The 27,488-nt window shown below is 39.5% G+C and overlaps 2 protein-coding genes across 3 annotated transcripts in view; both read right to left on the bottom strand.

Annotated features, from left to right (window-relative positions):
- The window catches only part of Piwil4 (piwi like RNA-mediated gene silencing 4), a 43,366-nt gene extending 42,382 nt beyond the window's left edge, over nt 1-984 (bottom strand). The window contains exon 1 of one of the 2 annotated variants that reach the window (XM_077797686.1): nt 894-984. In XM_077797686.1, coding sequence (XP_077653812.1) covers nt 894-984 — 91 coding nt within the window. The remainder of the gene's footprint in view (nt 1-893) is intronic. The other variant, XM_026396120.2, reaches the window with a different exon arrangement.
- Nucleotides 985-18,078: 17,094 nt separating this feature from the next.
- Nucleotides 18,079-27,138, bottom strand: Fut4 (fucosyltransferase 4). Its single transcript, XM_026396128.2, has 3 exons — nt 27,120-27,138; nt 20,109-20,254; nt 18,079-19,924 (listed from the first exon to the last, which is right to left on the bottom strand). Exons 1-3 carry the CDS (start codon nt 27,136-27,138, stop codon nt 18,365-18,367), a joined length of 1,725 nt encoding a protein of 574 aa, XP_026251913.2. The 3' UTR covers nt 18,079-18,364.
- Between the last annotated feature and the right edge of the window lie 350 nt (nt 27,139-27,488).

Here is a 27,488-nt window from a genome sequence, read left to right as displayed (position 1 = left end):
ACCAGGGACAGCATAAGACCGTGGAGGTATAAAGAAGCAGAGATGTGATCTTTCCACTCAGGAAGCTATTCAGAAGAAACATGGCACAGACATGCACAGGATGCAAGCTGACATGGTCCATGGGCATGAAAATAAATTGAGCTCAGAGGACATGATGCACCAGCCCAGAGGGTGACTCCCTCTAAGTAAGTGGCCCCAAATTAGTTCACAAAACAATTAGGGAGAGAACATTAACATTTTCCTTTTTCACAGAAACTACTTCTCTTTGTTCCATAAGTTACTAGATCTTGGCCTACTAAAAACTGAGGAAAGTAACAAGGAGATCACTTCATGAAAATAAAGGTGTAATAACCACAGATTACTCAATTGAGTACTTTTGGCCTAAGTCAAAAAACGTTGCTTCTAATACTAATACACAGTCATTAACATCACTCAAAAGTTGTTTATCTGTAGGTCAATTCCATTTAGTTGTCTAAGTCCAGCCAAGGATTCCTACTAGAAGTGAAGGCCCAAGCAACAGTAGCTGAATCTAAACCACACTTGCACTTGAGATTACTTATTATACATACCAATTGGCAATTGTATTAGATGATAGGCCATGCAGTGGTCTGAGTGTATATCAGTTTTTTTTCCAGGCAATTTAAAAACAAATCAAGTAATTAAGATCTAGGAAGTAGATGGCACTGACACTCTTGCCTCCTTTTCATAGCTGATGAACCTACATTAGTATCATTCTTAGGTAAGACCCCTTAAAATAAAAATTGTGAGAAACCACAGAAAGGCTCAAAGTGAAGAGGAAAAGCTGTAACCCAGAGAAGATAAACACAGAGGAAAGCACTGTCCAGCTAGAGTCAGCCAGGAGAGAGAGAAACGAGACCAGCCCTGGTTTCTACATACCAGTGGCGAGGCCGGTGCCTGCCCCACCTGGGTGGCACTCCGTCCGTGAGTGATGCCTCGCGCCCTCACGCGGGCTCGTCCATTCATGTTCCCCAGCATCCCGAGTGGCTTCTGGAACTGCAGTCTCAACCACAGTACTCTGACTTGGGTTTACAGAGGCCACGTGCATAGGGCCTGGGAAAAAAACAGATTGCTTGCGTGGGCGGAGAGCGCTGGGGTCGCTGGTTGGGGCACTGGCACGTGAGCGGCCTGGCGGGGCGGGACCCAGGCGTGGCTTTTGCTTTGACCCGCCCCTCACACAGCAGATTAGGCGTTGTCCAACTTTTGGGGGTTCCAAGTATTAACGTGTGTGAGGTAATGGCGTTAAACTTCTTCTTTTTTTTTTTTTTTCCAGTCTGATTTTCTACTCTCCAGGGTGGTAAGCACCTCTTTAGGTGTGTGATAGTTTTGGAGTTTTCTACTGTAAGAATTGCCTGTTTATATCAGTTGCCTATTTCTAAAGTCATGTTTCTCATCTTTTTGTGTGTGTGTGATTTAGAGGAAGCCTTTTCCCCCCAATATTACAAACAGCTCTAGTACTTATGACCTATTAATTTTGACTATGAAGTGTTTTATGTAACTAAAATTCTTAATTTTGATGCATTTGCAGCAGCTTTTAAAATGTTATGCTTTGGGTCTTTGGGTTTTTGTATTTTTTTTAAGAAATTTTCCCTGCCCTAGGTTCAAAAAAACATTATGTGACATTTCATTATATTAAACTTGTAAATTTACTACACACATTAAACTTCCTCTGTCCTTCAAGAGTTTACATGCACCAACACAAATATGATTCTACATAGTGCAAGGTAGGGATCCAACTTTATCTCCATATACTAAGCCATTTTTCCTTAACTTCATCAATTAAACAAGTCATGCTTTCTCTAATGGTTTTTGTAGCCACCTCCTGCAAATGATGCATGGGTTCATAGGAGTAATTTATGTCTTTCATCTCTTTCTTTTTTATTTAGTTGATTTTATTTTTTTAAATATATGACAGTGGAATGCATTAAAATTCTTATTACACATATAAAGCACAATTTTTCATCTTTGTATAAAAAGTGTATTCATGCCAATTCATGTCTTTATACATGCAAAAGTTTTGCATTACAATTCTTATTACACATATGTACACAATTTTTCATATCTCTATTTGTATATAAAGTAGGTTGACACCCAATTTGTGTCTTCATACATGTACTTTGGATAATGATGTCCATCACATTCCACCATCCTTGCTAATTCCCTGCCTCCTCCCTTCCCCTCCTACCCCTCTTCCCTATCTATAATTCATCTATTTCTCCCATGCTCCCTATCCCTACCCCACTATGAGTCAGCCTCCTTATATCAGAGAAAAGGTATATAAAGAACTTAAAAAGCTAAGCACTGAAAAAACAACCCAATCAACAAATGGGCCAAGGACCAGAACGGACACATCTCAGATGAGGATATACAATCAATCAGCAAATATATGAAAAAATGCACATCATCTCTAGCAATAAGAGAAATGCAAATCAAAACTACTCTAAGATATCTTCTCAATCCAGTCAGAATGGCAGCTATTATGCAGACAAACAACAATAAGTGTTGGCGAGGATGTGGGGAAAAAGGTACACTCATACATTGCTGGTGGGACTGCAAATTGGTGCAGCCAATATGGAAAGCAGTATGCCTTTCATTTCTATTCTACTCATATGTGTTTCTTGTTTACTTGAATTATTCATAAAATCTCGTGGAATTAAACTTTGTTCTTTGATTTTTCCCCCCACTTTGTTTATTCACAAAATTTGTACTTCCATAGTGACTTTAAAATGTTTGTGGTTTCTTTAAAAAGCTTGCTTAAATTTCAGTAGCATTGTATTTAATATAATAAATTAATTTGGAAATAGCTTTCATTTGTACAATGTCAAATGTTTCAGTTCTTTCAAGTTTCTCTTTGTTTCCCTTAACAAATTTAAATTTTTGTCATAAAAGTCTCATGTATTGTTTAGGTTAATTTTTTAAAATTTTATCCTTTTTCTTATTGTGATCTATATCTTGTTTTAACAATATTTTGTAATTGGTACTTACAGTGATTGGTAAGTATTAGACACATGCCTCTTGTTTTTGTGAAGTTGAAATTGTTTATCAAGTCTGCTGATCTCCTAGGTTCTTACAGCTTGTCTTGATTTCATTGAATTTGTATGTAGATAATCGGATCTACAAATAATGACAATTTTGTCTCCTTAATTTTATTCTTCTTATGTCTTTTTCTTATCACATTGGTCAAATTATTCTGCACAATGTTAAATGTTACTGTGATATTTTGAAGCTTACTGTAATAGCTGTAAATCAATCCCTGATTTTAATGGGACTGTCTCTGAAATGTCTTCATTTTATTTGAAGTTTGTTGTAAATATCTTATTTATAGCTTTTATCATTTTAAGGAAGCTTCTCTCTGTTTCTAGTTTTTAGATTATTTTAGTCCTGTATGCATATAGAACTTTATTTAAAACTACTCTGGGTCAGTTTAAATATGCTGAGGTTATAATGGCATATGTATAGGCTGTTCATTAAAAAGTTATTTGGGGTGGCAGGTAGTTGGAGATAGCCTGTGTGCTCATCAAAAGTGGTACTAGGCAGGAAAAATGGGGTAGATACATAAGAGTGGACTACTGGAATTCAGAAATAATGACCTGAATTATTCCATGGGACACATTTAGCAATATTTAACACATTATGATAAATGAATAAAAAGTTTTTAAAACTTGAGATCCATATTATGGTAAAATATTATACGGTAGTTTTTTAAATCTTAGACACATATGTATACAGATATATATAATTATTTTCAAGTAAACACATATGTCTAAGAATATATAACAATAATATACTATATCTACAGTACTTTGAGCACCTATGTAAGAGAAAAGAATAGGAGTTCGAATGGGATGGTGAAAGGAAAAGCAAAATACAATACAGCTGATTCAGTCAGTTTTTGCATCAATATGACCAAAAATCTCAACAAGAACAACTTGGAGGAGGAAAAGTTTATTTGGAGCTCAGTTTCAGGAGTCTCTGTTCATATATGGCCAACTTCATTTCTCTAGGTCCAAGGCAAGGCAGCACATCATTGAAGAAGGGCCCAATGGAAAAAAGCTCTTCCGCTCATGGTGGGGATCAGGAAGCAGAGAGAGTAGGTGAGGAAATGGTCACAGAGAAGAGGAACCCTTCCAGGGCATGCTCCCAGGGATCCATCTCCTTCAACCACATCCCACCTGCCTACAGTTATCACCCAGTCAGTCCATTCAAACTAAGATGGACTGATTAGGCTATAGCTCTCATAATTCAGTCATTTCACCTCTGAACTTTCCTGCATTAACACGGGAGCTTTTTTTAACATCATTTGCACAGAGGCTTCAGAGTCATGTACAATGAATTGCAAAATACAATTAATATAACTTTCTGTACTTGAGGTCATGTAGTTAAATAAATATAATAGTAATGTTTATTGAATAATTACAGTGGGCCAAGCTCTGTTGAGGACATTACTGCCCCTATTTTATAGTTGTTAACTTTGGAAACCTAAATGATTTTCCCAAGGCAAGACCATATAACGTGTGTTAGAGCTGAAACTTCAACTCAGGGTCTATCTGTGACCCTCATCACACCACGTCCACTCGTTTCTTGCTCTCTTCCCTCTAAGTGGATGATCTGTCTTACTTTAGATACATTTCTTAGTAGAGGAAAAAGCCCAAATATTGTGTAATATACCATGCTCTGCTTTATTTTTCCATCAGAATACCCTTTTGTCAGATTCTCTTAGAAAACCATTAACCCTGATAGCTGGCAAGCGCAAGAAGTAATTATGCCCTTGAGCACAGATGGTTAGTCTTAGGTTTGGTTCAGTGAAGCCACTCTAATGAACAATAATATATTTCTTTGAAAGTGAATAACTGAAATAGATTTCTATGCACGTATGAGTTTGTCAGGATGAATCCAACTACTATGTATACCCATTAAGCTCTAATTTTAAAAAGTAATCAGTCAATCTAAAAACAAAAAAAGTAAATGAATCTGAAAGTTGTGTGTGATCATAAACTGCTATATTAAAAAGGAGGGGCAGATGAAAACAGACTCAAAATGAATCTACCTTTGAAAGTCTGCACTTTATTTCTGAATATGAAAATAATCTTTATCCATGTTTTCCAAATTTACCACCTCCTAATACTGCCCTACTTTGCATGTAACTTACACAGATGTGACAAGGAAAGCTGAGAATACACTAAAGAAACTGATGGTTTATCTTGTTGTCTGCTTGACTGGATTGAAAGATGCCTAGAAAATTGGTAAAGCAAGGGCTGAGGATATAGCTCAGTGATAGAGTGCTTGAGCAGCACACACAAGGATCTGGGTTCAATCCCCAGCACCACCAAAAGAAAAGTAAATGGTAAAGCACACTTCTGGGTGTGTCTTCAAGGGTACCTCAAAGGCAATTGGTCAGGAAACTGAGGGAGAAGACTCACCCTGCAGGTGGGCAGCACCATCCTATAGGCTGGAGGCCTGGATGGAACAAAAGTGAAGGAAGGGGAAGCTCTTACACATAATTCTCAATTTTCTGCACAACTGTCATCACCTACAGACCTAACTCCAGATTCTTCAGTCTTTGAACACGATGTTGCTTTGGGGGCTCTGCAGGGAGTTCCTTTGGCCAGAATTGGGGCGTTACTGATTTCCCCAAGCCTCCAGTCAGCAGACAGCCTATCCATCATCTGCTTATGTTAGCCAATATAATAAATCCTGGTTATAATTATACATTCATACTAATACCATAACTTCTAATAGTCAAATCCTTTCCATTTTCCAAATGCTGATTTGTTATAAAATCAGAAACACTGATGATTTCCAATCATTGTCTGCATTTCTTTCAATTTCTGCTTTAATCACTATAATAACTAACATACAATTTCGTCATATTGTGCTCTCCATAGGGAAGCACTACAACATGGTCGAAAGTATGCAAGAGCTTGAGTCAGTCAACTAGAGTTTATATGCCAACTCCATTACTCACTAATTTCTGAACACCCGCCCCCAACCAAAGTACTTAATCTCATTTGGCCTCAGTTTTCTCAATTATAAAGGCATGCTGTGATTTCTCAACCTGAACATACTTACATTTTAGGCCAAACAACTATTGCAGGGGACAGTCTTCTCTACATATAACAGGATGTTTATCAGTATCCTTGGCCTTCACTCACTAAGTGCCAGGAACACCCAATTCTAATTTTAACAACTGAAAGTATCTCTAGACATGATCAGATGCTCCCTGAAGGACCTGGATGAGAACCTATGGGATGTGGCTTATCTCTCAGGGTTGTTTTGAAGATTAAATGAAATAATTACAATGCTTAATACATGCGATAAAAAATTAGATAGCTAATTATTATTTTTATAATAATTGTCATGGACAGATTTTATAAAAAATAAATTCAATACAATAATAGCTATGTCATCCTTTTGAATCTGTGTTAAATACTTCATGAGTACAACTGACATAAAAGGAGACTGCCAAGGTAGGTGCCTTATCACTGGCCGATGTTTCTGGTCATAGGAACCTATTGTCTCATGCTGCCTTTCATGTTTTCCTCATTCTACCTGTTAACTCCAACTGTTGTTGTGGCAATCAGCTGCACACAGTATGACCTCATGGTGCCTCACCTTACCTGAGCCTCTGTCTTTCACACTGTTCCTGGGCTTCTCTGCTAATGCTGGACACTCCTTGAAATCTACTCAGCCATTCTAGTGTAGAAGCAAGCCTTGGAGTATGTGGGAGTTAACACTTCATGGGTCAACCCTTGGCCAATTGTGTTAAATTCTCCCCTTTCCATCCATTGAACAGGCAATTCTGTGGGGTATCCTAGGTCTTCAACAGAGGTGGGATCAAGTACCAGATGCCACAGGAGTATGGACCTAATATTTCATTCTTCCTACTTCCATACTTCATTCTTCCCAGTTCCTCTCTCCTGCTCCTTGCAATCACATCCCAAAATAAACTATCTGCATGCAAGCTCTTATCTTAAGTCCATTTTGGGGGGAATCTAAGCTAGCATAGTTCGGTAATAAAGTGCAATAGTCACTCTAAAACATATTTCATACCTGCCATGGAATAATGCCTAAGTATTCTTATTTTAATTTTATCAGTGAGGGAAAGCACAGTTCAAAGATTTGCCTAAATTTGTCCTGAGAGTCAATGGTAAAACCCAGTTTTTCACATATTCAGTCGTGTGGTGCTAACTTAATTTTTTAAAAATTTTTTTTATCAGGAAAATCCTGTAAATAATAACAACCTGCAAGGGCATGCAAGTCTACATCAGCTAATTTACTTGTTTAGTATCCATCGTTCTAGTTAATACAAAATTCATTCCCTTGACCCAGGTATAGATGGTTGTATTATCTTCACTGGAACTCATTTCCAAAATACTATTGGATTAACCTAAACAGTTCTATTCTTTTTGTCTTTTTATTTGAAATACATTACATTTCCTGAAAAGTTGCAAGGAGAGTTTAATGAACTTCCATAAACACTTTGCCAAGATTGATATTAGCATTGTGCCATGTTTGCCTTATTATTTTCTTTTTATGTGTATTTTTTGTGATCCATTTATAAAGAAGTTGTAGAAATCTTTCCCTTTGCTAAATATTTTAGTGTCTATTTGTTTAGAACAAAAATATTTTTCATTTCCTTATATAACCATAGTACAATTATGCAAGTCAGAAGATTTAATATGGATAAAGTACTACTGTCTAATATATGGTCCATAGTTAAATTTTGGCCAATTGTCTTCAAATGTGCTAGAAAGCAAAAATTAGTTAATTAATTAGTTAGTTAATTTTCTGATCCAGAATGCAGTTAGGTTAGGATAATGCATCTTCAGTTGCCATGGCTCTTTAGTCTTCTTTAACCTGTAATGTGAACATTCTTTTTTATAACAAATTGTGAAAAATATATTATTAAAATGTTGAAAGGAAGAAAAAGTCCCATTAAGATTAGATGTTAAGGATTGGGATTGTGTCTCAGCTGTGGAGCGCTCGCCTAGCATGTGCAAGGCCCTGGGTTCAATCCTCAGCACCACATAAGAAATTAAATAAAGATTGTGTCTGATTACAACTAAAAAATAAAAATTAAAAAAAAAAAAACGATTAGATGTTAAACTGCTTAACCATTGGGATGGAACTCTTTCCAAAGTGTATCCTATGCTTCCTTGACCACAGTAACAAGGCATAATCTGTGTCCTTGTCCCACTGTGTTCCAAAGAGGATTTAAGATTACTTACACAGACAAGATAAAGGAAAGTGGTTACCAAAGAGAGATTCTATCTCCCTCATTTTTTGTTCTATCCCATCTCTTATTTGAGCCCCAGCAAAGATAAAGGATGCAGGATACCATTCAAAACAATTAGATCTCATGTGCTATAGAAAATCATTTATTTGGTAACTTGTTTATTTTCTCTTCCCTCCACATGTTTCCAGCAGGAGGGCTTGAGCCTTGTCTGTCTTTTTACTGCTTTATCCCAGTGACCAGAATAGTGCTCAGCACTTGACAAAATATTTGTTGAATGATGGAAGGTGCTTAAAGACCGTAACAAAACTCCCCTTAGGCTTTTTCTTTTCTGGTTTATGTTTTCTCAAGTCTTCACCCATTTTTGTAAGAAACTTTTATTCCAACCCTTTAATCATGTTTCCCAAAGGAAAACATGATTAAAAATTTTTGACAGAAAGCAAAATACCAGTTAAAGTAAGACAAAATTGTTTACTCTCACAAATGATGATGCAAGAAATAGGCTTGAGGGTAGGGGCTGTAGCTCAGTGGCAGAGTGCTTGCCTAGCATGTGTGAGGCTCTGGGTTCAATCCTCAACACCATATAAAAATAAACAAAGGCATTCTGTCATTTACAACTACAAAAAAAATTAAAAAAAAAAAAGAAAGAAAGAAATAGGCTTGAATCTTGCATCCTTGGCTCAGCTACTCACTGCCTAAGGCCTATGTCATAGACCATTATCCTCAGGAAATAAAGTGAGATGCTATAGCATAATCCCAAGAAAGTATAAATAGAATTTCAAGCTGGATGACAAGGTTGCCAAAGTTGGCGTCTAAATAACTGTGCTTTAGAGTACATACTATACATGTTTATAGAGTTACTGGAAAATAAAGGATCTTGATAAAACTTTGAAGAAGGAACTGAGTATGACTAATTTCCAAAAGCACTGTGTAATACTTTAGATTATTTTATCCTGAAACAATAAAAAATAAATTTAGGACTCCATTAGTCATGCTAGAGGAATTATGGCAAAATAAAGTGCTTTCAAATAAAGTGAGAAATACGTAATGAATGAAGACCTTCATTTACTTTAGTTTCAAGTGCAGTTTAACTATTAAGACTCATGGAAAAAATAAATATAATATAAAAAAAAGTATAAAATGAAAGGAACATACTGGGGCTGTATCTCAATGGCATGGCCTTTCCCCAGCATGCTTGCTGTGCTGTGTTTTGATCCTTAGCACTAGAAAGAAGGAAAAGAGGGGGAAGAGGGAAATGGAATTTTTATAAGAATTTTTTTTTAACTGACATCCAAATTACTAATGATTTTGTTTAGTTGTGTACAGAACATAGCATATGCTCATTTACAAGTGTAACTCAGAATATACTTCGGGCATAGTGTTTCTAGTGCCCTGCAAACTCATACATGGCCACATGGACATAAAGAGGAATTTAGATTCAGTCTCAGTAGTTTGCTTTTCAGAGTGAAAATCAGAGAGCAAAGCTGGCTGTGCTACTACAAAGTTGTCACTTTAATATAAACACACCAACCCTCCTCAATAAATGAATGACATTATTTCATGCAAAGAGATTTGCCTCCTTATTTGTGTGGGGTAGTCTACTCTAGGCTTCCAAAGTGTGCTGACCCCAAAGAGGAGTACTGACCTAGAGTTTCAAAGTGTCACGAAGGAAGAAATGTCTCTAAATAAGGGTCTGAGGAGTTCCCAAGGAGAAGGGGGAAACTCAGGACCAGTGGGGTTCTTGGCATACACGAGGGAAAAGAATTTCAGCACATGGATAGAGGTGTAGTTAGGAAAGTAGATACACATTCAAGGGAGAATAGGGACAATCTCAAGAGAGACAGACGACTTTTGAGCTGGGCACAGTGGTGCATGCCTGTTATCCCAGTGGTTTGGGAGGCTGAGGCAGGAGAATAGCAAGGCCCTAAACAATCTAGCGAGGCCCTGTCTCCAAATAAAAAATAAAAAGGGCTAGGGATGTGGCTCAGTGGTTAAGCACCCCTGGGCTCAATCCTTGTACCAAAGGGGGAGGGGGCAGGGAGAGAAAGAAAGAGAAAGAGAGACCTGTTTTGGATAGACCAATAAATATGCCCTCAAGGGAGAATGTGGGCTATCTCCAGAGGGACAGACAGAAACTCACTGGTGTGGGGTATTAATATTTATAGAGGGATGACCACTAGGGTCTGAACTAGAGGTGGAGGCAGGATGAAGCTCCCCAATTTTGTTCCAGTTTTCCTGGTGCTTGAGCATTACCCTCATGTTAAATGGGCTTGGATCAAGGGTCCAGGCCAAGGGCATGTGACTCAGGAGTTGCAAATCCTCCTAGGTGCTTTCTGTATTTCAGAGGTACATGGGTGCTTCCTGAATTTCAATGGCTTACGGGCACTTCCTTTGAAACCTAGTATCTTTTCCTTTATTCCAAAATTCCTATCTTAAAAGTTGTTGGCAAGTTGACCATTTCAGCCTCCTGGTTAAGATTATCCTAGTATATCCAATACATCCAGTAAGAGGAGAAAACTGGCAGGGCTTTAAGCAACAAAGAAAAAACTGTGGGTATTAGCAACTAAAGGCAACAATAAAATAATAATTTCCTCTTATTTCCTTAAGACATTAAGAAGATAAGAGAAGCTAGGTGGGCATGGTGGCATAGCTTGCAATTCTAGAGACTCCAGAGGCTGATGCAGGATTGCAACTTCAAGACCAGCCTCAGCAACTTAGCAAGGCCCTAAGCAACTTAGTGAGACCTCGGTTCATAATTTAAAAAAAAAAATTAAAGGGCTGAGCATGTGGCTCAGTGGTAAAGTGCCTCTGGGTTCAATCCTCAGTAATAAAAGGGAAAAAAAAAGCTGAGCAAATAAGTTTCACTAATTTCTCACATAACTCTTAATATAACTATTATAATGCTTAAAAATCCTTGACAAGTGGTTTCTTTTCCTATGTTCCCATTAAAAGGGGCATGGGTAGGGGAGGAAGGGAGGGGGAAGAAAGGAAGGGAGAGGGAAGAATGAAGGGAGAGAGGAAGGATAGACAAGAGGCAACAAAAAGAAAGAAAAATAAGGGAAGGAGGATAGGAAGAATCTTCTTATAACCGAATCTCAGAAGTTTCTTCACTTTTCCAATACTCTAGTCATTAGAAGTGAGTCACTAAATCCAGACCAAACTCCAGGGAGGACGATTACATGAAGGCATGGACACCAGGAGGCAGGGACCAATGAAAGTCATCCTAGAGGGCACTGATCACAATGCTTTTAACAGAAGAGTGATAAATAGAAAAACATATGGATAGGATTGGGGCTGTAGTTCAGTGGCAGAATGCTTGCCTAGCATGTGTGAGACACAAGGTTGGATCCTTAGCACCACATAAAAACAAACAAATAAAATAAAGGCATGCGGTCTATCTACAATTACAAAAAAAAATTATTTTAAAAAATATGGATATAAAGCATCCTACCTATAGCAGGAGCTCCATTACATAAAAATGTTAATGAACTATCACTTCTGGAAAAAAATCTTTGTATAAAACCATAGATTTCTACCTCCCAACAAAGGTTTGATAAACCATAACATTATTGAAAGGCATTACTTTTAGAACACCAAGATAATTGTTTGTGGGGATGTTTCAGCTAATGTAATAGAGCCTTCTAAAATGTTTACTTAACCTTAGAAGAACCAGAAAAATCACAGGGCAAGGACAGGTGTTCCTAGTTGCTGGGAGAACAAAATCCCTACAGAGATTAGTCATTATGAAGGTGATGGTAATAATGACATTTGTTAAATGCTGAATAGTCCATTTCTCTCTGCTTTTAAAAACAATTCAGAAAATGCTTACCACTCAAGACCTAATATGGTATTATTATTTTCAGGATATTAGGTAAGAATTAGTAATTTTTTAAATATTTCTTTTAGTTGTTGATGAACCTTTATATAATTTATTTATCTATATATGGTGTTAAGAATCAAACCCAGTGCCTCACATGTTCTAGGCAAATGCTTTACCACTGAGCTACAACTCCAGTAGAGATTCAGTAATTTTTAAAAACATTAAATCAAACATCTCAAAATGAATCAGTCAAAAAAATCCAGTTCTTTAAATCTTACCTGAAATAGTTTTGTAATAACATTCTACAAGAAACTAATAAGCATATTAATGAACTGAATCTTTTGCATATTTTTCTTAGTCTCTTTAAAAGAATAAATCGGTGATTATGACTATATAAAAATAGATTTATTTAAAAGCGGATATTGAGTATAGACGAAGTACACTAACTAGGAATGATAAATGGCACTTAATGTACTTTTTTTCCAAGATGAAAAAAGCATTCATAAGAGTTTTTAACATCTGCTGTAATGAATCAAGAAATAGCTTTATATTTCTTTTTTCGGGGGGAGTGGATTCCAAGGATTGAACTCAGGGGCACTCAACCATTGAGCCACATCTCCAGCCCTTTTTGTAAATTTTATTTAGAGACAGGGTCTCACTGAGCTGCTTAGTGCCTTGCTGTTCCTGAGGCTGGCTTTGAACTCCTGATCCTCCTTCCTCTATCTCCTGAGCTGCTGGGATTACAGGCATGCGCCACTGTGCCTGGCTAGATAGTTTTATATTTCTGTTGAAATGTTAGTTTATTCTCTAAGTTCCTGACTCTCCCTGTCAGTGAATTCTCATACTCTTAGACTTCGCTCCAATCTGTTGACAGACACTGTGTCTTAAGCTGGAACAAAGGTTTCTTCTCAGCAAAGTGACATTGAATGGTGCATTTGAAATTGTTCTCTCTGGGATGGGGGTATAGCTCAGTGATAGAGTGTTTCCTAATATAAAGGAGGCTCTTGGGTTCCATTTCCAGCACTGAAATAAAAACCCTGTAACTCTTCCCTTGATGTCTTTGCATATGCCCCTCCTTTATCCTACCTCTTTGGTAGTCCTTTAACCCTTCCTAGTCTTTGCTCTACTTTTGTCAGGTATCTTTCCTTCTTCCCTTCTTTTATCCAGTCTTTTTTCTCTTCAAACACTTTGTATTCCTTGACCTCAATGTCTTTCCTTTTTCTTCTTTCCTAATCCCCATCCATATGCATCACCTGCTCCATTTTATAATGCACTTTTCTTTTTTACTCAATTCATAATCACATCTTCTTTTCTTTACAGTATTGTTCCTATCCTCAGCTGGCCATGGTAATTTTTCAAAGTCTGTACTTAAATGAGCATGTCAGCAAGTGTGTGCAAAAGTGTTGGGGGAGGGCAGATAGAGAATTTTCAGTGTTTATTCCAACTTCATGTTTTCCCCTTTGAACAGTTGCAGTATCTGCTACAAAGAAGGCAGCTTGCCCTATCAGCTCTTTGCCCACCATCACTTTCCCAGGCTTTATTTCAGCTCTTCTCAAGATGAGATTACTTAATGTGATGGTTAGGAGATAAAGACAGTGCATAAAGGGCATCAGAGCACTTAATAAAATAAACTGTACTGACAGAGAGGGATGTACTTCTTATGCCCTTGGAGATGAGTTACCAAGTTATTAAAGTGGAAAAAAAAACATGCAAGAAGAAACAAAAGGACTGGGTAAATTGGACCTAGTGCAACTCAGGAGAGGCAAAGTCATTGCAATTCAGTTACTAATCTAGAAAAAATATAATTCACAAAAACTGCCCCAAACAAGAAGTATCCCATGGGTCACAGGTGAACACGTAGGTGCATGGAGGTACACATCAAAAACAACGAGCCATTTTCCATTTTATTACTTTAATCATTTTATCAAAATAATCTCAACATTAAGACTTGATTTGTTAAAAGAATGTGTAGCATAAAAGTCCCTGAGACACATCCAAGAGTGACTTGAAATGTATGCAATAGTTATCTACCAAACTAATTAGCATGGACTTGATCCTCTCCTTGATATCTGAGGTGTGTGTGTGTGTGTGTGTGTGTAAGCTAAAGCAGATTCTCCCTTTATGGTGCCTGTGCCTGTGCCTGGTTTTCTGCCAGTTTATTGCTCCTATATATGAACTCATTTCTAAACTGTAAGGAAGGGACACTGTGAGGTGAAGTAGCTAAGCCCTAGGGTGCCAATTAGTAGAATGACAGCAAACGAAACTGAAAGGTCTCAAGAGTTTATTTTGTGCAACCCCCTCATTTTGAAGTTCAAGTGACAGAGGCTTAAAGGGGTTGTGATTTGCACAAGCATGGCTGCTTCTGTCACTACTACCTAACCTTAGACAAGTCCTTCAGTGGGTCTGGACTTTGACTCCTCCCTCTGTAAAAGGGATTGGTGGCAATCACAGCTAGCATTTTCTAGGTTCTTCCTATGTGCCAGGCACTAGATTCAGTACTTTAAGGGTGTTATCTAATACTCTCAACAAGCCTATAAATTATATATGATTACTTTTATTAGAGCTGAAGCTACCAAAACACAAAAGCTTAAATAATTTTTCCAAGATCAACTAGGAAATGTTGCAAAAACTGGTCTAGGAATCCAAGAATATCTGCCACCAGAATTCCTAAATTACAATTCCTTAAATCCCTTCTAAGAAACCCCATCAGGTTAGATTTTAAAACTATATACTTAATTTCCCAAATTCCTTATATCTCTAGAAGTCTAGAGCAGAGTTGGCAAACAATAGCTGGTGGGCCAAATCCAGCCACTCCATTTGTTTACACATTGTCTGTGGCTGCTTTTGTGTTCCCACAGCAGAGTGGAGTAGTGGCAACAGACTACATAACCAGCCTGTGAAGCGTGAAATATTTGCTGTCTGGCATGTACAGAAAAGGTTTACTGATGCCAGGTCTACAGCCTTGAAAATTTTGAATATCCTGTAATGGTATAAAATGTTAAAATGTTCAAAGCACTTTGGTACATATCATCATGTTTAACCCTGGTCTTGTAGGGGCATTCATGCATTATTAAGAAGGAAGCTAAAACTCTCCTAAGTTCTCTATTTAGGTTCAGACTCCAAACTGCAAGCTCTTTTCATGAAGACACCCTGTCTTCCCTACTGTCTTCCCCTTGCTGTTAGGGGAAGGTTTGGAAGATGGAAAAAATCTGTGAATATTGCAAGCAAATCAGACTGTTTTATGATGTAAATATCTTTCTAGGTTCAATCATGTAGAGACACCCAGTGATAAGAAAATTACAAAATTAAATTCATAATAAATTTAAAAGAAAAGTATATGCCTTTTAAAGGAGGGCATGACAATCAGAGAAGTAATTTTTGAAATATATATATATATATATATATATATATATATATAATGCATTCATATGTAGTCTTCCTCATGCTAAATATTCAGTAAATATCTGGTTAGTGGCTCAAGCTGCAGCGCTCTCACCTGGCATGCGTTCGGCCTGTGTTCGATCCTCAGTGCCACATACAAACAAAGATGTTGTGTCCGCCAATAACTAAAAAATAAATATTAAAAAGTTCTCTCTCTCTTTCTCTCTCTTTTAAAAAAATCAACTTAATACCAAAAGGGTGTCAATAAAATAATTACTACTAATTTAATTATATAACTTAACCAAAACACAAATTTCTTTTCAAAGAAAGCATAGGTGCTTAGTGCTAATTTGTAAATTCGGGCTTAATCTAAATGGTAGTGATGATTCCTGAAATATGGCTTAGCTGTAGGGGCTGACTTGAAATACACAATATGAAGCATCTTCCTTTTTATTTCATATTTATTCTGCAATACACCTTGAGATACAGTTTCAGACATAAAATGTATATGAGGGCATCCTAAAATCACTAAGTGTTGGCATCTTCACTTATTTTCTGAAATGCTCATAATGAGCTGTGAAATACTTTTCCCCTCATTTTACAGATGAGGAAGCTGACACTCAATAGTATTACTAATTTGCCCAATGTCACATAGAGAGAATTCAAATCTAAACCAAACTACCTTCAAAAAATCACTTGCCAATATCTTATTACTTACTTCAAGAGTAAACTTTTATCTTTACTGGGTGACTTTCACTTTGTAATTGAAATTCTGCCCAAACTATAATACTTTAATGACGAATGTTGTCCACGGCTTTTAATTTTCCTTTCTTTTTCTTTTTTTTTAAATTAGTTACACATGACAGTACAATGATCTTGACATTTTAATTTTCCTTTCAAAGAAGAGAAAGAATTGAAGCACCTAGCTTTAAGTTTTAAGAGCTTTTCAAGTATGTATGCAACAAATGCACATAGAGGTAAAACTTGCTTTTTGACTAAGCTAATTGAACAAATCAAATACAAAATTACTATTTACAGCAGAACTCTGTATAAAACTAATTTATTTTGGAACTTACTCACAGCAATTAATCATTAAGTATCCTTATTATAATAACTCAAAGAGAAAAGCGCCATTATGGCAGGCTTTAAATCAAATGGCATTCTAATCATTGATTTATGGTCTATATCTCTAAGAATTTCACTTTAGTCAAATAGGTTTTGCCAACTTTTTCATCAAAGTCATTATTCACTTTTGGCACTAGTAGATTGTAAGAGCCCTTGCCTTATATGTTTTTGTATCTTCCCTAGGGACCCAAGCCCAATGTTGGGGACAGAGTAGGCACATCGTGATATCTGTTGAATATTATGTTCATTCAACTTCCTGTAAAGTCAATGCATATTAGTTTCAAAATTTGACCCACAGCATATTCTCAAGGACTCTGGAAATGTGAGAAATTGCTGTAGTACTCTGCAGACTAAGAAGGAAACCTGCTGGCACTAGCAGCACTGCAGATTCAGCCTTTAACAAAAGGCAGAGACCATTGGTAAAAGGCACTAGTTTAGTTCCTATTCCCTTGGATTAAAACATTTTACTAAAATCTGTCAGGTAGAAACAAAAATTACCTCTAACATGCACCGTTTGTTTTTTTTTTTCTTTTTCATGATTCCACAATACAGTACAATCTTTTTCACTGTTCTGTACAGGTAATGCCAGCACCTCTGAAGCACTGGGTTGCAGTTTAAATTTGGGGGTCCAGTAAAGACATAAAATGTCCATAATTTTGTGGAAAGTGACATTGTGGCTTCTCTGTCTTCTGTCTGTAAATGCAGGCTGTTTTGCCAGGAAGAGAGAGAAAAGAAGGTTGCTTGTGCTTTATTTTCACATCTGAAATTGTAATTTTTTAAAATCCAGTTTATAGAAAAACTAAAGACAGAAGAAATAAATTAGAAGATGACTTCACATTGTAAAGGGATTCTCCATAAGGTTCCATTAAATACTGAACTCTCTTAGGACACTGAATTTGAGATTTGATATAGATGCAGCTTTTCTGGAATACATTTCTTGTGAAAGTAAGGTGTAACCATATATTCTTCCTAACTGTCCTCCAAGCACAATCCAGAATCTGTTTGCATTTATAGGGCAGGGGAATAAACAGTGCTTATTAAGGAAGTCAAAGTCAATGGCTATCTGAACTACCCTCCTTTTCCCAGAAGTTTTTTTTTTTTTTTTTTTTTTTTTTAAATCTAGGGATTGAATCCAGGGGCACTCTACCACTGAGCTACACCCCAATTCTTTTTATTATTTTATTTTCAGAAGGTGCCCCTAAATTGCTGGAGCTGGTCTGGAACTTGCCATCCTACTGCCTCAGCCTCCTAAGAGGCTTTGGATTATAGGCAATTGTCACCATACCAGCCAGAAGCAAGGTTTTGACTAATGCAACCAAAAAAAAGACCCATTTGTGGACATAGTCCTTCCACTATCTCACACCAATACTAAAAACAGTGCTTTGCTTCACTTTTGTCCAGGCAAATGTGAATGGGGCACCTTATGTATGAGATTTTGAGGCTGCACAGGCCACAGATAAGGCCCTAAGGCAGATGAGGAAATTCAAAGAAATCTCCTAAAGGCATCTTGTAGCTAAGCTATTTCTTCATATCTGTAAGGAGCATGGAAAGAACCCTTTCTTCACGAGAAACACTGATAACCCATGAACAGCAGAGAACTAGTTGTGCAAAAAATGTAAGAACAAGGGATCTTCCCCACTCCATCCTTGTGCTAAATAACATTAATTGGTAAATCACCTTTTCCTTTAGAGCAAAAATAGGTGTTCGGAAAACTTAGTCCCATGATTTGGCAGTCAGGAAAATGTGCAGAAAAGGATCAAAAAGGTCACATTCAGGGGCAGACAGCCTCACTGCTCAAACCAGCTGGCCAGGTTGCGTATGCTCTTGGGCTGGTCCCCAGCAGTCTGCACAGCTTGGCAGGCCCGGCACCAAGGCTCGTCCCAGAAGGAGGTGATGTGTACTGCGTACCTCCGGCGCCAGTGGAAGTAGCGGCGGTAAACTGCCAGGTTTCGGTCCAGAAAGAGCAGGTAGGTGGCTAGTGAGGAGGCACTAGGGAAGTCGTCCACGTGGATGAAGGCGCCTCGCGGCACGAAGCGCTCATAGTTGGCACGATCTGGGCCTAGCACCACTGGCACGGCCCCAGCCAGCAACGCGTTGCGCCAGAGTTTCTCGGTGATATAATCCAGGTGCTGCGAGTTCTCAAAAGCCAGGTAAAACTTGTAACGGGCTACAGTGTGCAGAAGCCCGCTGTCAGGCACGGGCCGCCCTGGCCCTCGCTGGCCAAACACATCCACCCGCACATGCTGGCTCAGCTGGTGGTAGTAGCGGACCCTGGCCTGTCGCTCGTCCCAGTTGCTCACCACCCAGGCCACCAGCCCCCGTTTTTGGGCCAGCGGCGGTACCTGACCTATCGGCTGGTCCCTAGGGTGGCTCCTGGGATACAGGTAGCCATAAGGCACGAAGATGTCTGAGTCAGCCCGGTAAGAGAGAGTCCAGTTGAAGAGGTTACTTTCCAGGCTCCGAAGCCCCGGAGAGTGGGAGGGCGACTCGAAGTTCATCCACACCCAGCGCTGGCCCGGGGGCCTGGGGCTGGAGATCGCCAGGGCTTCGGCGGCAGCCGCTGCTTCTTCTTCCAGGTCATCTAATACTCGCAGCTCCAGCTCCTCTGCTGTGCGCACCTGGATGCCCCAGGGCGGGGGCCAGTCGGGGGGTCCTCTCACGAGGTCACGGTGGTGGAAAAGTACGGCATGAGCCTCTCCATAGGTCGAACGGTCGGTAAGAAGGCGGCAGCCGCTGATGTTGAAGCGCAGCCGGCAGTCGGGTGTCGGCCTTGATGCGGGGCCGCCACCCCCGAAGGGCTCCCACCAAAGGAGCACGCCCACTGGCCGCGACTGAGCCGGGGACGCCCAAGGTAGCGGCGGCAGCTGTCCCCAGCAGGCGTAGGCTACCAGAGCGGTGCACATCAGCCCGGCGGCCGCCACCGCCAAAGCGCTGGGTGGTAGCCCCAGGCCTCTACGCCGCCCGCGCCGCCCGCCGACCGCGGGGCCCCACGGCATCCCCATGGAGCGCACAGGCTGAGCCGGCACCGCTTGCCGCGCGTCCGCAGGCGCAAAGGGGCGGCATCGACTCTCATCCTGCCGCTGCGGCTCCAGCCGTCTCTGCCGGTCGCCGCCAGCCAGGGAGCAGGAGGGGGCGGTCCCGGAATCCAAAGGCCTTCGGGCCAGGTTCGCCTCCTCCCGAGGGCCGGGCGCGCGACGCGTCGCCAGAGCAGGTAAGCGGGCCGGGCAACCCAGCTGGGCGTCGCTCTGTCCCTCCCCTCCACAGTGCCCCCAGCTCTGGCCGGCCTGGCCTGGGGTTTCCTGCTTCGCCTCCGCCCACACTCCACCCCTTCCAGTGCTCCCGGGCTCCTAGACAGAGTCCCACAGGAGTCTCATCCGGATCTGTTTTTCAGGGGTCGTAGCTTCTCTGTGCGAACCCACGGTCCGGGTCTTGCGCCTCGACCCTTCTTTCAGCTGTCACCGGACCCTCACTCTCCGCGGCCTGAAACCGAATCTTCTGGAGTTAGGGCTTAGTTCATCCCTGGGTGCGTGCAGGGGTCTTGAGATCCTCCTGAAGCCGCTGCGGCACGAGAGCAGGCTGAGGCACGAACTGGAGGCGTTCCGGGAACTGGGCCTCCGCTGGGCTGAGGATCAGAATCCGCTTCCTCCAGCAGGGCTCTGCTACCCGCCAGCGACGCCCTCCGGAGAGAGAGAGGGAGGGAGGGAGGGAATCAAAGAGGCAAGCCTAGAGACCGCTGGAACATGCGAGCAGAGGTGGTACTGAGATTGGGCGTTTTGTGAAATTAAGTTTTCAATGCAAGTGGTCCTAAGAACATACTCTTTGCCTATAGCCCCAACAAGAGGGTAGAGAAGAACAAAATGTTATTTGAGCAATGAAAACTTGTTCTTTCCTTACTTCCCCACAGAATATTTCTGACTGCTGGCTGATAGCATTTCTTTTCTTTACTTTTCTTTTTTTTGTTTTTTTTTTTTTGGGGGGGGGGCGGTGTACGGAGGCACAGGACTCATAAACCAAAGATAAGATAAGGCCCCTGAGGCCCATGTCTTTAAGGAACTTCTCCCTGCCTATTCATTTGGACAAGTGAATGGACATCGCTATTAATATTGCTCAGCACAACGAAACAACTTAATTTCTGTACTAAAGAAAGTTATGCAAAAATACTCAGGACTATATAAGATAAATATTATTGCACCCCAAGTTTAGGCTAAACTTTACCTGAGTAAAGGCTATGTAATAGCACTGTCCTCTCCAGATTTATCCAGGTTTATCAGTAAGGCGACAATGTACTGCAAGGATTTTTTTTTTTTTGCCTAGGACTTAACTTTAAGTTTCTGGGTTAGGGCCTTCATTTATATTACTCATCTTTTATTCCATGGAATTCTAAATAGGCCTGAGGAGGAGGTGCTGACCCAAAGAAAGGAGGCAGCTTTGAGAAAGCTTTTAGTAGATCACAGCTGTGTAGAGTCTGATATAAATTACAGGATATTAGAACAGCTGGGAATGGTGCCATCATGCCCAGTGGTTTGTTTTTGCTTTTTGTTTTGGTATTAGGGATTTAACCCAGAGGTGGTTTACCACTGAGCTACATCCATGGTCCTTTTTATTTTTTACATTGAGATAGGATCTTACTAAATTACTGAGGCTGGCTTGGATTTGGGATCCTCCTGTCTCAGCCTCCCCAGTTGCTGGGATTATAGGAGTATGCCACCCCATCCAGCCTGCCAACTACTTTTGATGTTATTAGTATCAAAAATAAACATGGATTTTTCATTTAAATTTATATTTTTAATTTCTAACTATTACATAAGAATTGTACATATTTACCATGTGATGTTTTGATACATGTTCACTTTTTGTTATTAAAAATCTGGTGGGGGCAGAGGGGTGGGGCTGGGGTTATGGCTCAGTGGTAGAGCACTCGCCTCACATGTGCAAAGCCCTGGGTTCGATCCTCAGCACCACATAAAAATAAACAAATAAAATAAAGTCATAAAAAAAATGTGGCCAGGCGTGGTGGCAAATGCCTATAATCCCAAAGGTTTAGGAGGCTGAGGAAGGAGGAGATCAAAACCAGCCTCAGCAAAAGCTGGGCGCTAAGCAACTCAGTGAGACCCTGTCTCAGAATGAAATACAAAGTAGGACTGGAGATGTGGCTCAGTGGTTGAGTGCTCCTGAGTTTAATCCCCGGTACTACCCCCTGCCCCCAAAATCTGAAAGTTAAAGCTTCTATGGAAAGTGGTTTTGTTAGAGGACAGACAGATGAGGATGGTGGAAACATGAGGTTAAGAGAATAATTCTATAAAATGAGTCCGCTCTGCTGACCCCCACATGCTTTCTTTTCCAAGAAGCAATTTACCTGCTGCCCTGCCTAAGTGGACAGGATATGTCACATTCCTCAGCAAACTGTTAACTACAGGAGAAATGTAGGCCCAAAATAATGTTGGTAGTAACCCTGAAGGGAAACACTTTGGTGACCAGATCCTGAAAATCCAGGAGATAAGGATGATTCCTCTTTACCATTAAATCTGTAAGAATGTATGGTTAAGAATCCAATTAGATGATCAACACAGGCCAACCTAGAGTTGCCATGGCAGTGGGTACTTAAAAGTCTGATGTTATCTTGCTGTCAGTCAAAAGTCAAGAAGTGAGCCCTGGCAGGACTTTCTGCAAACTTGTCTGAGATCCCCAATAAAATGGGAATGTAGGAAAGACCCATTGTCTCTCTCCTCTTTGGGAGGACCCACTCTCTCCTCTGAGAGGGTCCCCTTTTCCTTTTCCTATCCCTTCAATATACTCATTCCTGTTATTCTGAGCTACATGACCAAAATCTTTCTGACTTGATCGAAAGATTTGGGGTTTGTAGGGTGTGGTCTTCTAATTGCCTCAGTTTCTGCAAAGGCCCCAGCTAGGTAACAATTTGAGGTGGTTCTGCCTGCCAACCCTCAGTAGCAGTTAAAAGTTAGATGGAAGGTATCAATCTATTATAATTTTCTCCTATGCACTAAAGCCTTTTAAATGTTTCTAGGTTTTTAAATTTGAAAAATAGAAATTAGGAAAAGAAATTCAATATTTTAAAATCTAAAACTAGAAACTGACTTTCTTTCTGTGTGATGCTAGGGATCAAAATCAGGGTATCAAGCTCTACCACTGAGCTACACGCCTAACCCCAACCCTGTTATTTTATGTAAAAGAAAAGCTATGTCAGGCATGGTGGCACATGCCTGTAATCCTATCTACTGTGGAGACTGAAGCAGAAGGATAGCAAGTTCAAGACCAGCTTGGGTACTGTAGTGAGATCCCGTCTTGAAAAGGAAAAAAAAAAAAAAAAAGGAAAACTATAAAGTCACAAATAACTTGTTCCAACCAGAAAATAGGAAAGAATGTATTAGCTTTTCTTTTTTATGCAGTTCAAAAATCAGTACATTTATGCATATTTTTCTTCTACTTCAGTTAAATAAATCATCAGAGGTACAGCACAAAATTGTACCCAGCACACGGTAAATAGGCACTTGGTCAATATTGACCTGATTGCTTTCTTACTTGCTTTCTTCTCTTGTTTTTAATTTTCCCTTACATCTGCCAAATTTTCCAATAAAACCAATGTTTTACTTGGAGAATGGCCTAGGTTTCATGAACATCAATTTTCATTGTGTCCACTTACTTCATTATGGTTCAAAACCACAAACTTCCCCTACTTAAGACTTTTCTTGGTATCTACTTCCATATATAAGAAATGATTACTATTCTCAAAATTAAGAGATTGGACTAAATGAACTCTGAATCACCTTAGGAACTTAAAGATTCCTTAATTCTTTCTAATTTAGCAACAATAAATTATTGATTTGTGTTTTTAAAAGCTTCTCAATTTCTACAGAACACTACACAGGAAGAACTGGCTTTCTTTCAGTTGCAAGACCAGCAACAGCAAGACCAGGTAGGTATAAGGAAGAGATTTGGGATCCTGAGGGTTGCCAAAATGGCATAGAAAAAAGTTCTGTAACTCAAGGCTCAGTTTGTCAAGGTGAATGCATAATTAGTTAATAATGTCCCAGGGGTGACCTATTCAGATCCAAAATTTTACATAAAACAGAATTCCCTAGTTCATTTTAATCTTAATGTTACTCACCGGAGATTTGATATTTCCTATGGAAACCCTCAAATATATTCTGATTACCTCATTCTCCAGCTATAACCAAACTGTCACTTTAAGTTCTGTGAGACCTGAACTATTCTCAAAGGGGTTATCTTGGTTTGGATCTGAGATTTCTATGACTGAACATGGGCCTGCTAAATATACTACTATAGTTCAGATCTGGAATGTCTCCCAAAGATTCATATGTTGGAGCTTTGGTCCCTAGTGCATCAATACTCAGAGGTAGGGCTTCAGGGAAGTGACTGGATTATGAGGACTTTGACTTCTTCAGTGGATGAACCCACTGATGGACTGATAATTTCCTGACATTTAGTGGGAAGGGGTGGAAATCTTAGAAGGTGGGGCCTGGTTTGAACAAGTAGGTCACCAGGGTGTGCCGTGAAAGGGTATTTCTTGACTCTGAATGCTTCTCGGTCTCTGCTTCCTGACTGTCATAAGCTGAGCAAAGCTGCTACACGCCCTCCTGCCACAATGTTGTGGGTCACCTCAGACTCAAGGCCTTGGAGCCAGCCGACCACGAACTAAAACCTCAGAAACCTCAAGCCAAAAATAAATTTTTCCCCCTCCAAGTTATTTTTCTCAGGTGTTTTGTCCCGGTGACAAAAGGCTAACAAATACATATACTTTTAATTTTTTTTTTCTCCAGAAGAAAAAAAAAGGTAGTTCAAAAGTTTTCCCAGTATTATTTACTTCCTGGAAAATGGTAAAGGGCTAGTGAGCAGGTGTGGTTGAAAGGCAAATAGGCGGGGATTGTTTCCTTTGTTAGGCAAAACTTTTTTTTTTTTTAACTCTAATTGGCCAAATGATAAGGAAAGGGCATTTGGTTAAAAATTGTTAGGAGTTGTGTGAGATTAACAACCACCCTTAATTTATTGCCTGCCCATTACCCTGCTAAAAAACCCTTGGCAGAAGGGCTGAGAGTGTAGCTCAACAGGAAAGTGCTTTTAACATGTGCGTGAGGTCCTCGGTTCAATCCTCAGTATCACATATAAATAAATAAAACAAAGGCATTGTGTCCAATAACACCTAAAAAATAAATATTAAAAAAAAAACCTTGATAAAAAAGAAATTCATCACAAATTTATCACCTCTTCTCCTTTTTATTCAAGTGAAATAATGTATTAGTCCTATCAGAAATTGTTATAGATAGTCAATTTGGAAACTTATTAAATTTATTTTAGAGTTTTACAATTCATGTACTCAAATTCTTCTGGGACATTTACTTGACTGAACAAGTAATGCAAGATTTTGGAATGTTCAGGAAAATGAACATAGTGAAATTTTGATTAAAGTCAGAAATATTTGCATGATATTTAAAATATTTCAATGGTTTACCTCAATATTATTCTTATTAAACTATACTTTCCTAAAACACAGATTCTTTGCAGTCATATGTTAAAGTGCTGGAATGCAATACTTTACAGTTTCGGGAACTCAAACTTATCTGGTCTGAAATTACTGTGGTACCTGCCCTTTTACAAGGCTATAGCTTCACTCAAGACCCTAACTTAGAGGGGCAACCCAATTCTCTGCAGATCAAGGCAAGATCTTGACTCCCCTCACGACCCCTTTGTCTGACCCCATTCCTCATACAGACCCTGGGCACACTTCAGGAGAGAAGATATGTTGTCCTGTTACATCATTGCCTTGATCAGTAAATTCCTGTCAAGTCGTAGAACAGTGGGTTTGAGGGGCATGATCACACTCATTGTTGTGATCCTTTCTCTAAAAGGAGCCTGGGGCACTTATTGTAGATTAAAGTGAACAAAATCAGGGACATATAAATGATTTTCCACCCTTCCAAAAAGACCTTTGGACTGTATTTAATCTTTATTGTTTAGTGCAATTCAGTAAACTTTTGGTCTTGGTGTATGTATGATAGAGAGGGGCAGACAGACAGACAGGCTGTCTAACTGTACTGCAGGAAGTAGTTCTGTCCTGCAGCACCTGTAGGCACTGCATATAAAGAAAGCCTCTTTCTCGGGTGAGTTTGCTGGTCAGATCTAATTTCCTGGATCATCTAAGGCAGTATGGAAATAGCAAAAATTCTTCAATGAAAGACAGATTCCATGATTCCATACCTTTGCAGAGCCCACCATTCTTCATTTCTAACATTGAAAAACTGTCTCACCTCTACGGCTTCCTTTAAGCTCTCCTGGACCCTGTGTTCCAATTTATAGTTTGAGAACTATTAATGGAGACTGTTAGTAGATTTTGAAATGATGAGCCCAGAATTTTCTGTGTTCCTTTAAAAGATAAAATACTTTGGATTTTCTTTAGTTTTATAGATTATAGCATGACTTCTTTGCCATTACCAGGCTTGTAGAGCTATTTCTAAAGTGTTTCCAAGCAATCCGACACTGGGAATTGTTCAGTATTGATATTTGCAGAGCTACATTAGGGCCAGCTTTTGTTTGGGCTTATAAACTTGCAAAAGCTACAACTTTTTTCTGAACAGAAAAAGACCTCTGCCCTTGAGGGACATGCTGCTCTCCTGCTTACCCTACCCATTTGAATTACAGCTTCAGGAAAAACCCCAACATAGAGTCTAGAGGAGAAGCTGTGAGTGTGTTCACCCTCCAGGAACCTATTCACATGCCTTTTGAAGCAACATTTCCTTGATTACCTTGCCACATTGAATTTGGATCAAGTGTCACTGTCAGAGCAGAAAGTTATTTTACCTTTGCAACTTAATAATTTCTGTTTGCCTTCTGATAAGCAAGATTTGTCAGATTGTCAAGAAAATCTTTCAAGTTAAAGGACAGCAAGTTTCAGTTGCAGGAGGGGACAGACTTGAGTTCTCCACCCAATAGTTTCCACTTTCCCAGTAGTTTCCATTTTCCCCACTTTAGTCATAGTCATAAAATGTGCAATTATAAATTAGAAGGAAGCGTTTTAGCCCACACATGTGTGTTCCAAGCAACAACTATAATTCAGACAGATAAAACTGAAGGCAGCTGTATTTCTGAGGATTCTTCTAGTTGTAAATATTATGAATGGAGAAAAATACTAGTCAACAATCCTAGTTCAGGCACATAGAGATTTCTTTCTTTTTCTTTTTTTTTTTTCTTTTTTTTTTTTGGCGGTGCCAGGGATTGAATCCAGGGCCTTGTGCATGCCATGCAACTACCAACTGAGCTATATCCCCAGCCCCCCATGCACATAGAGATTTAATCAGCATCTTTTGTCCCCCTTTTGTCCCCAATTTTAATTTATTGTGGTAAGAACACAACCTGTGATCTTCCCTTGTAACCCATTTTTAAGTGTCTAATATAACATTGCTCCTTATAAGCCCAAAGTTCAATAGATCTCTAGAACTTACTCATCTTGCATAACTGAAATTTTATACTGTTGATTAAAAACTCTTCCTTTCTGTTGCAACCCCTTACCCCAGTCACTGGCAACCATCATTGCACTGTCTGCTTCTATGTGTTTGACTACTTTAAATTCCTAGCATAAGTGGAATCATGCAATGTTTGTCTTTCTGTGACTGGGCTTATTTCACATAGCCTAATATACTCCAGGTTCATCCATGTTAACCTCTAGTTCCTTGTCCTATGTGAGGTGTATATGAGTGTCTATGTATAGACAAGGGCATAAATCTGGCTGGATTTAAGGAAATAGAGTTCTTAAAATGGATGATGTTGATTCTGAATCTGATTGCCCTATTTTCATCCAAAGACTTCTGGTTTATTATTTCCAGAGTATAAACTTCCAGAGGAAAATCTAAAATGTTTACTTTTCATTGTATGTGTTGG

Source organism: Urocitellus parryii, chromosome 4 (assembly GCF_045843805.1).
Source record: "Urocitellus parryii isolate mUroPar1 chromosome 4, mUroPar1.hap1, whole genome shotgun sequence".
NCBI lineage: Eukaryota > Metazoa > Chordata > Mammalia > Rodentia > Sciuridae > Urocitellus > Urocitellus parryii.
The sequence above is the reverse complement of the archived record's forward strand: the minus strand, read 5'-3'. Positions and strand labels throughout refer to the sequence as shown.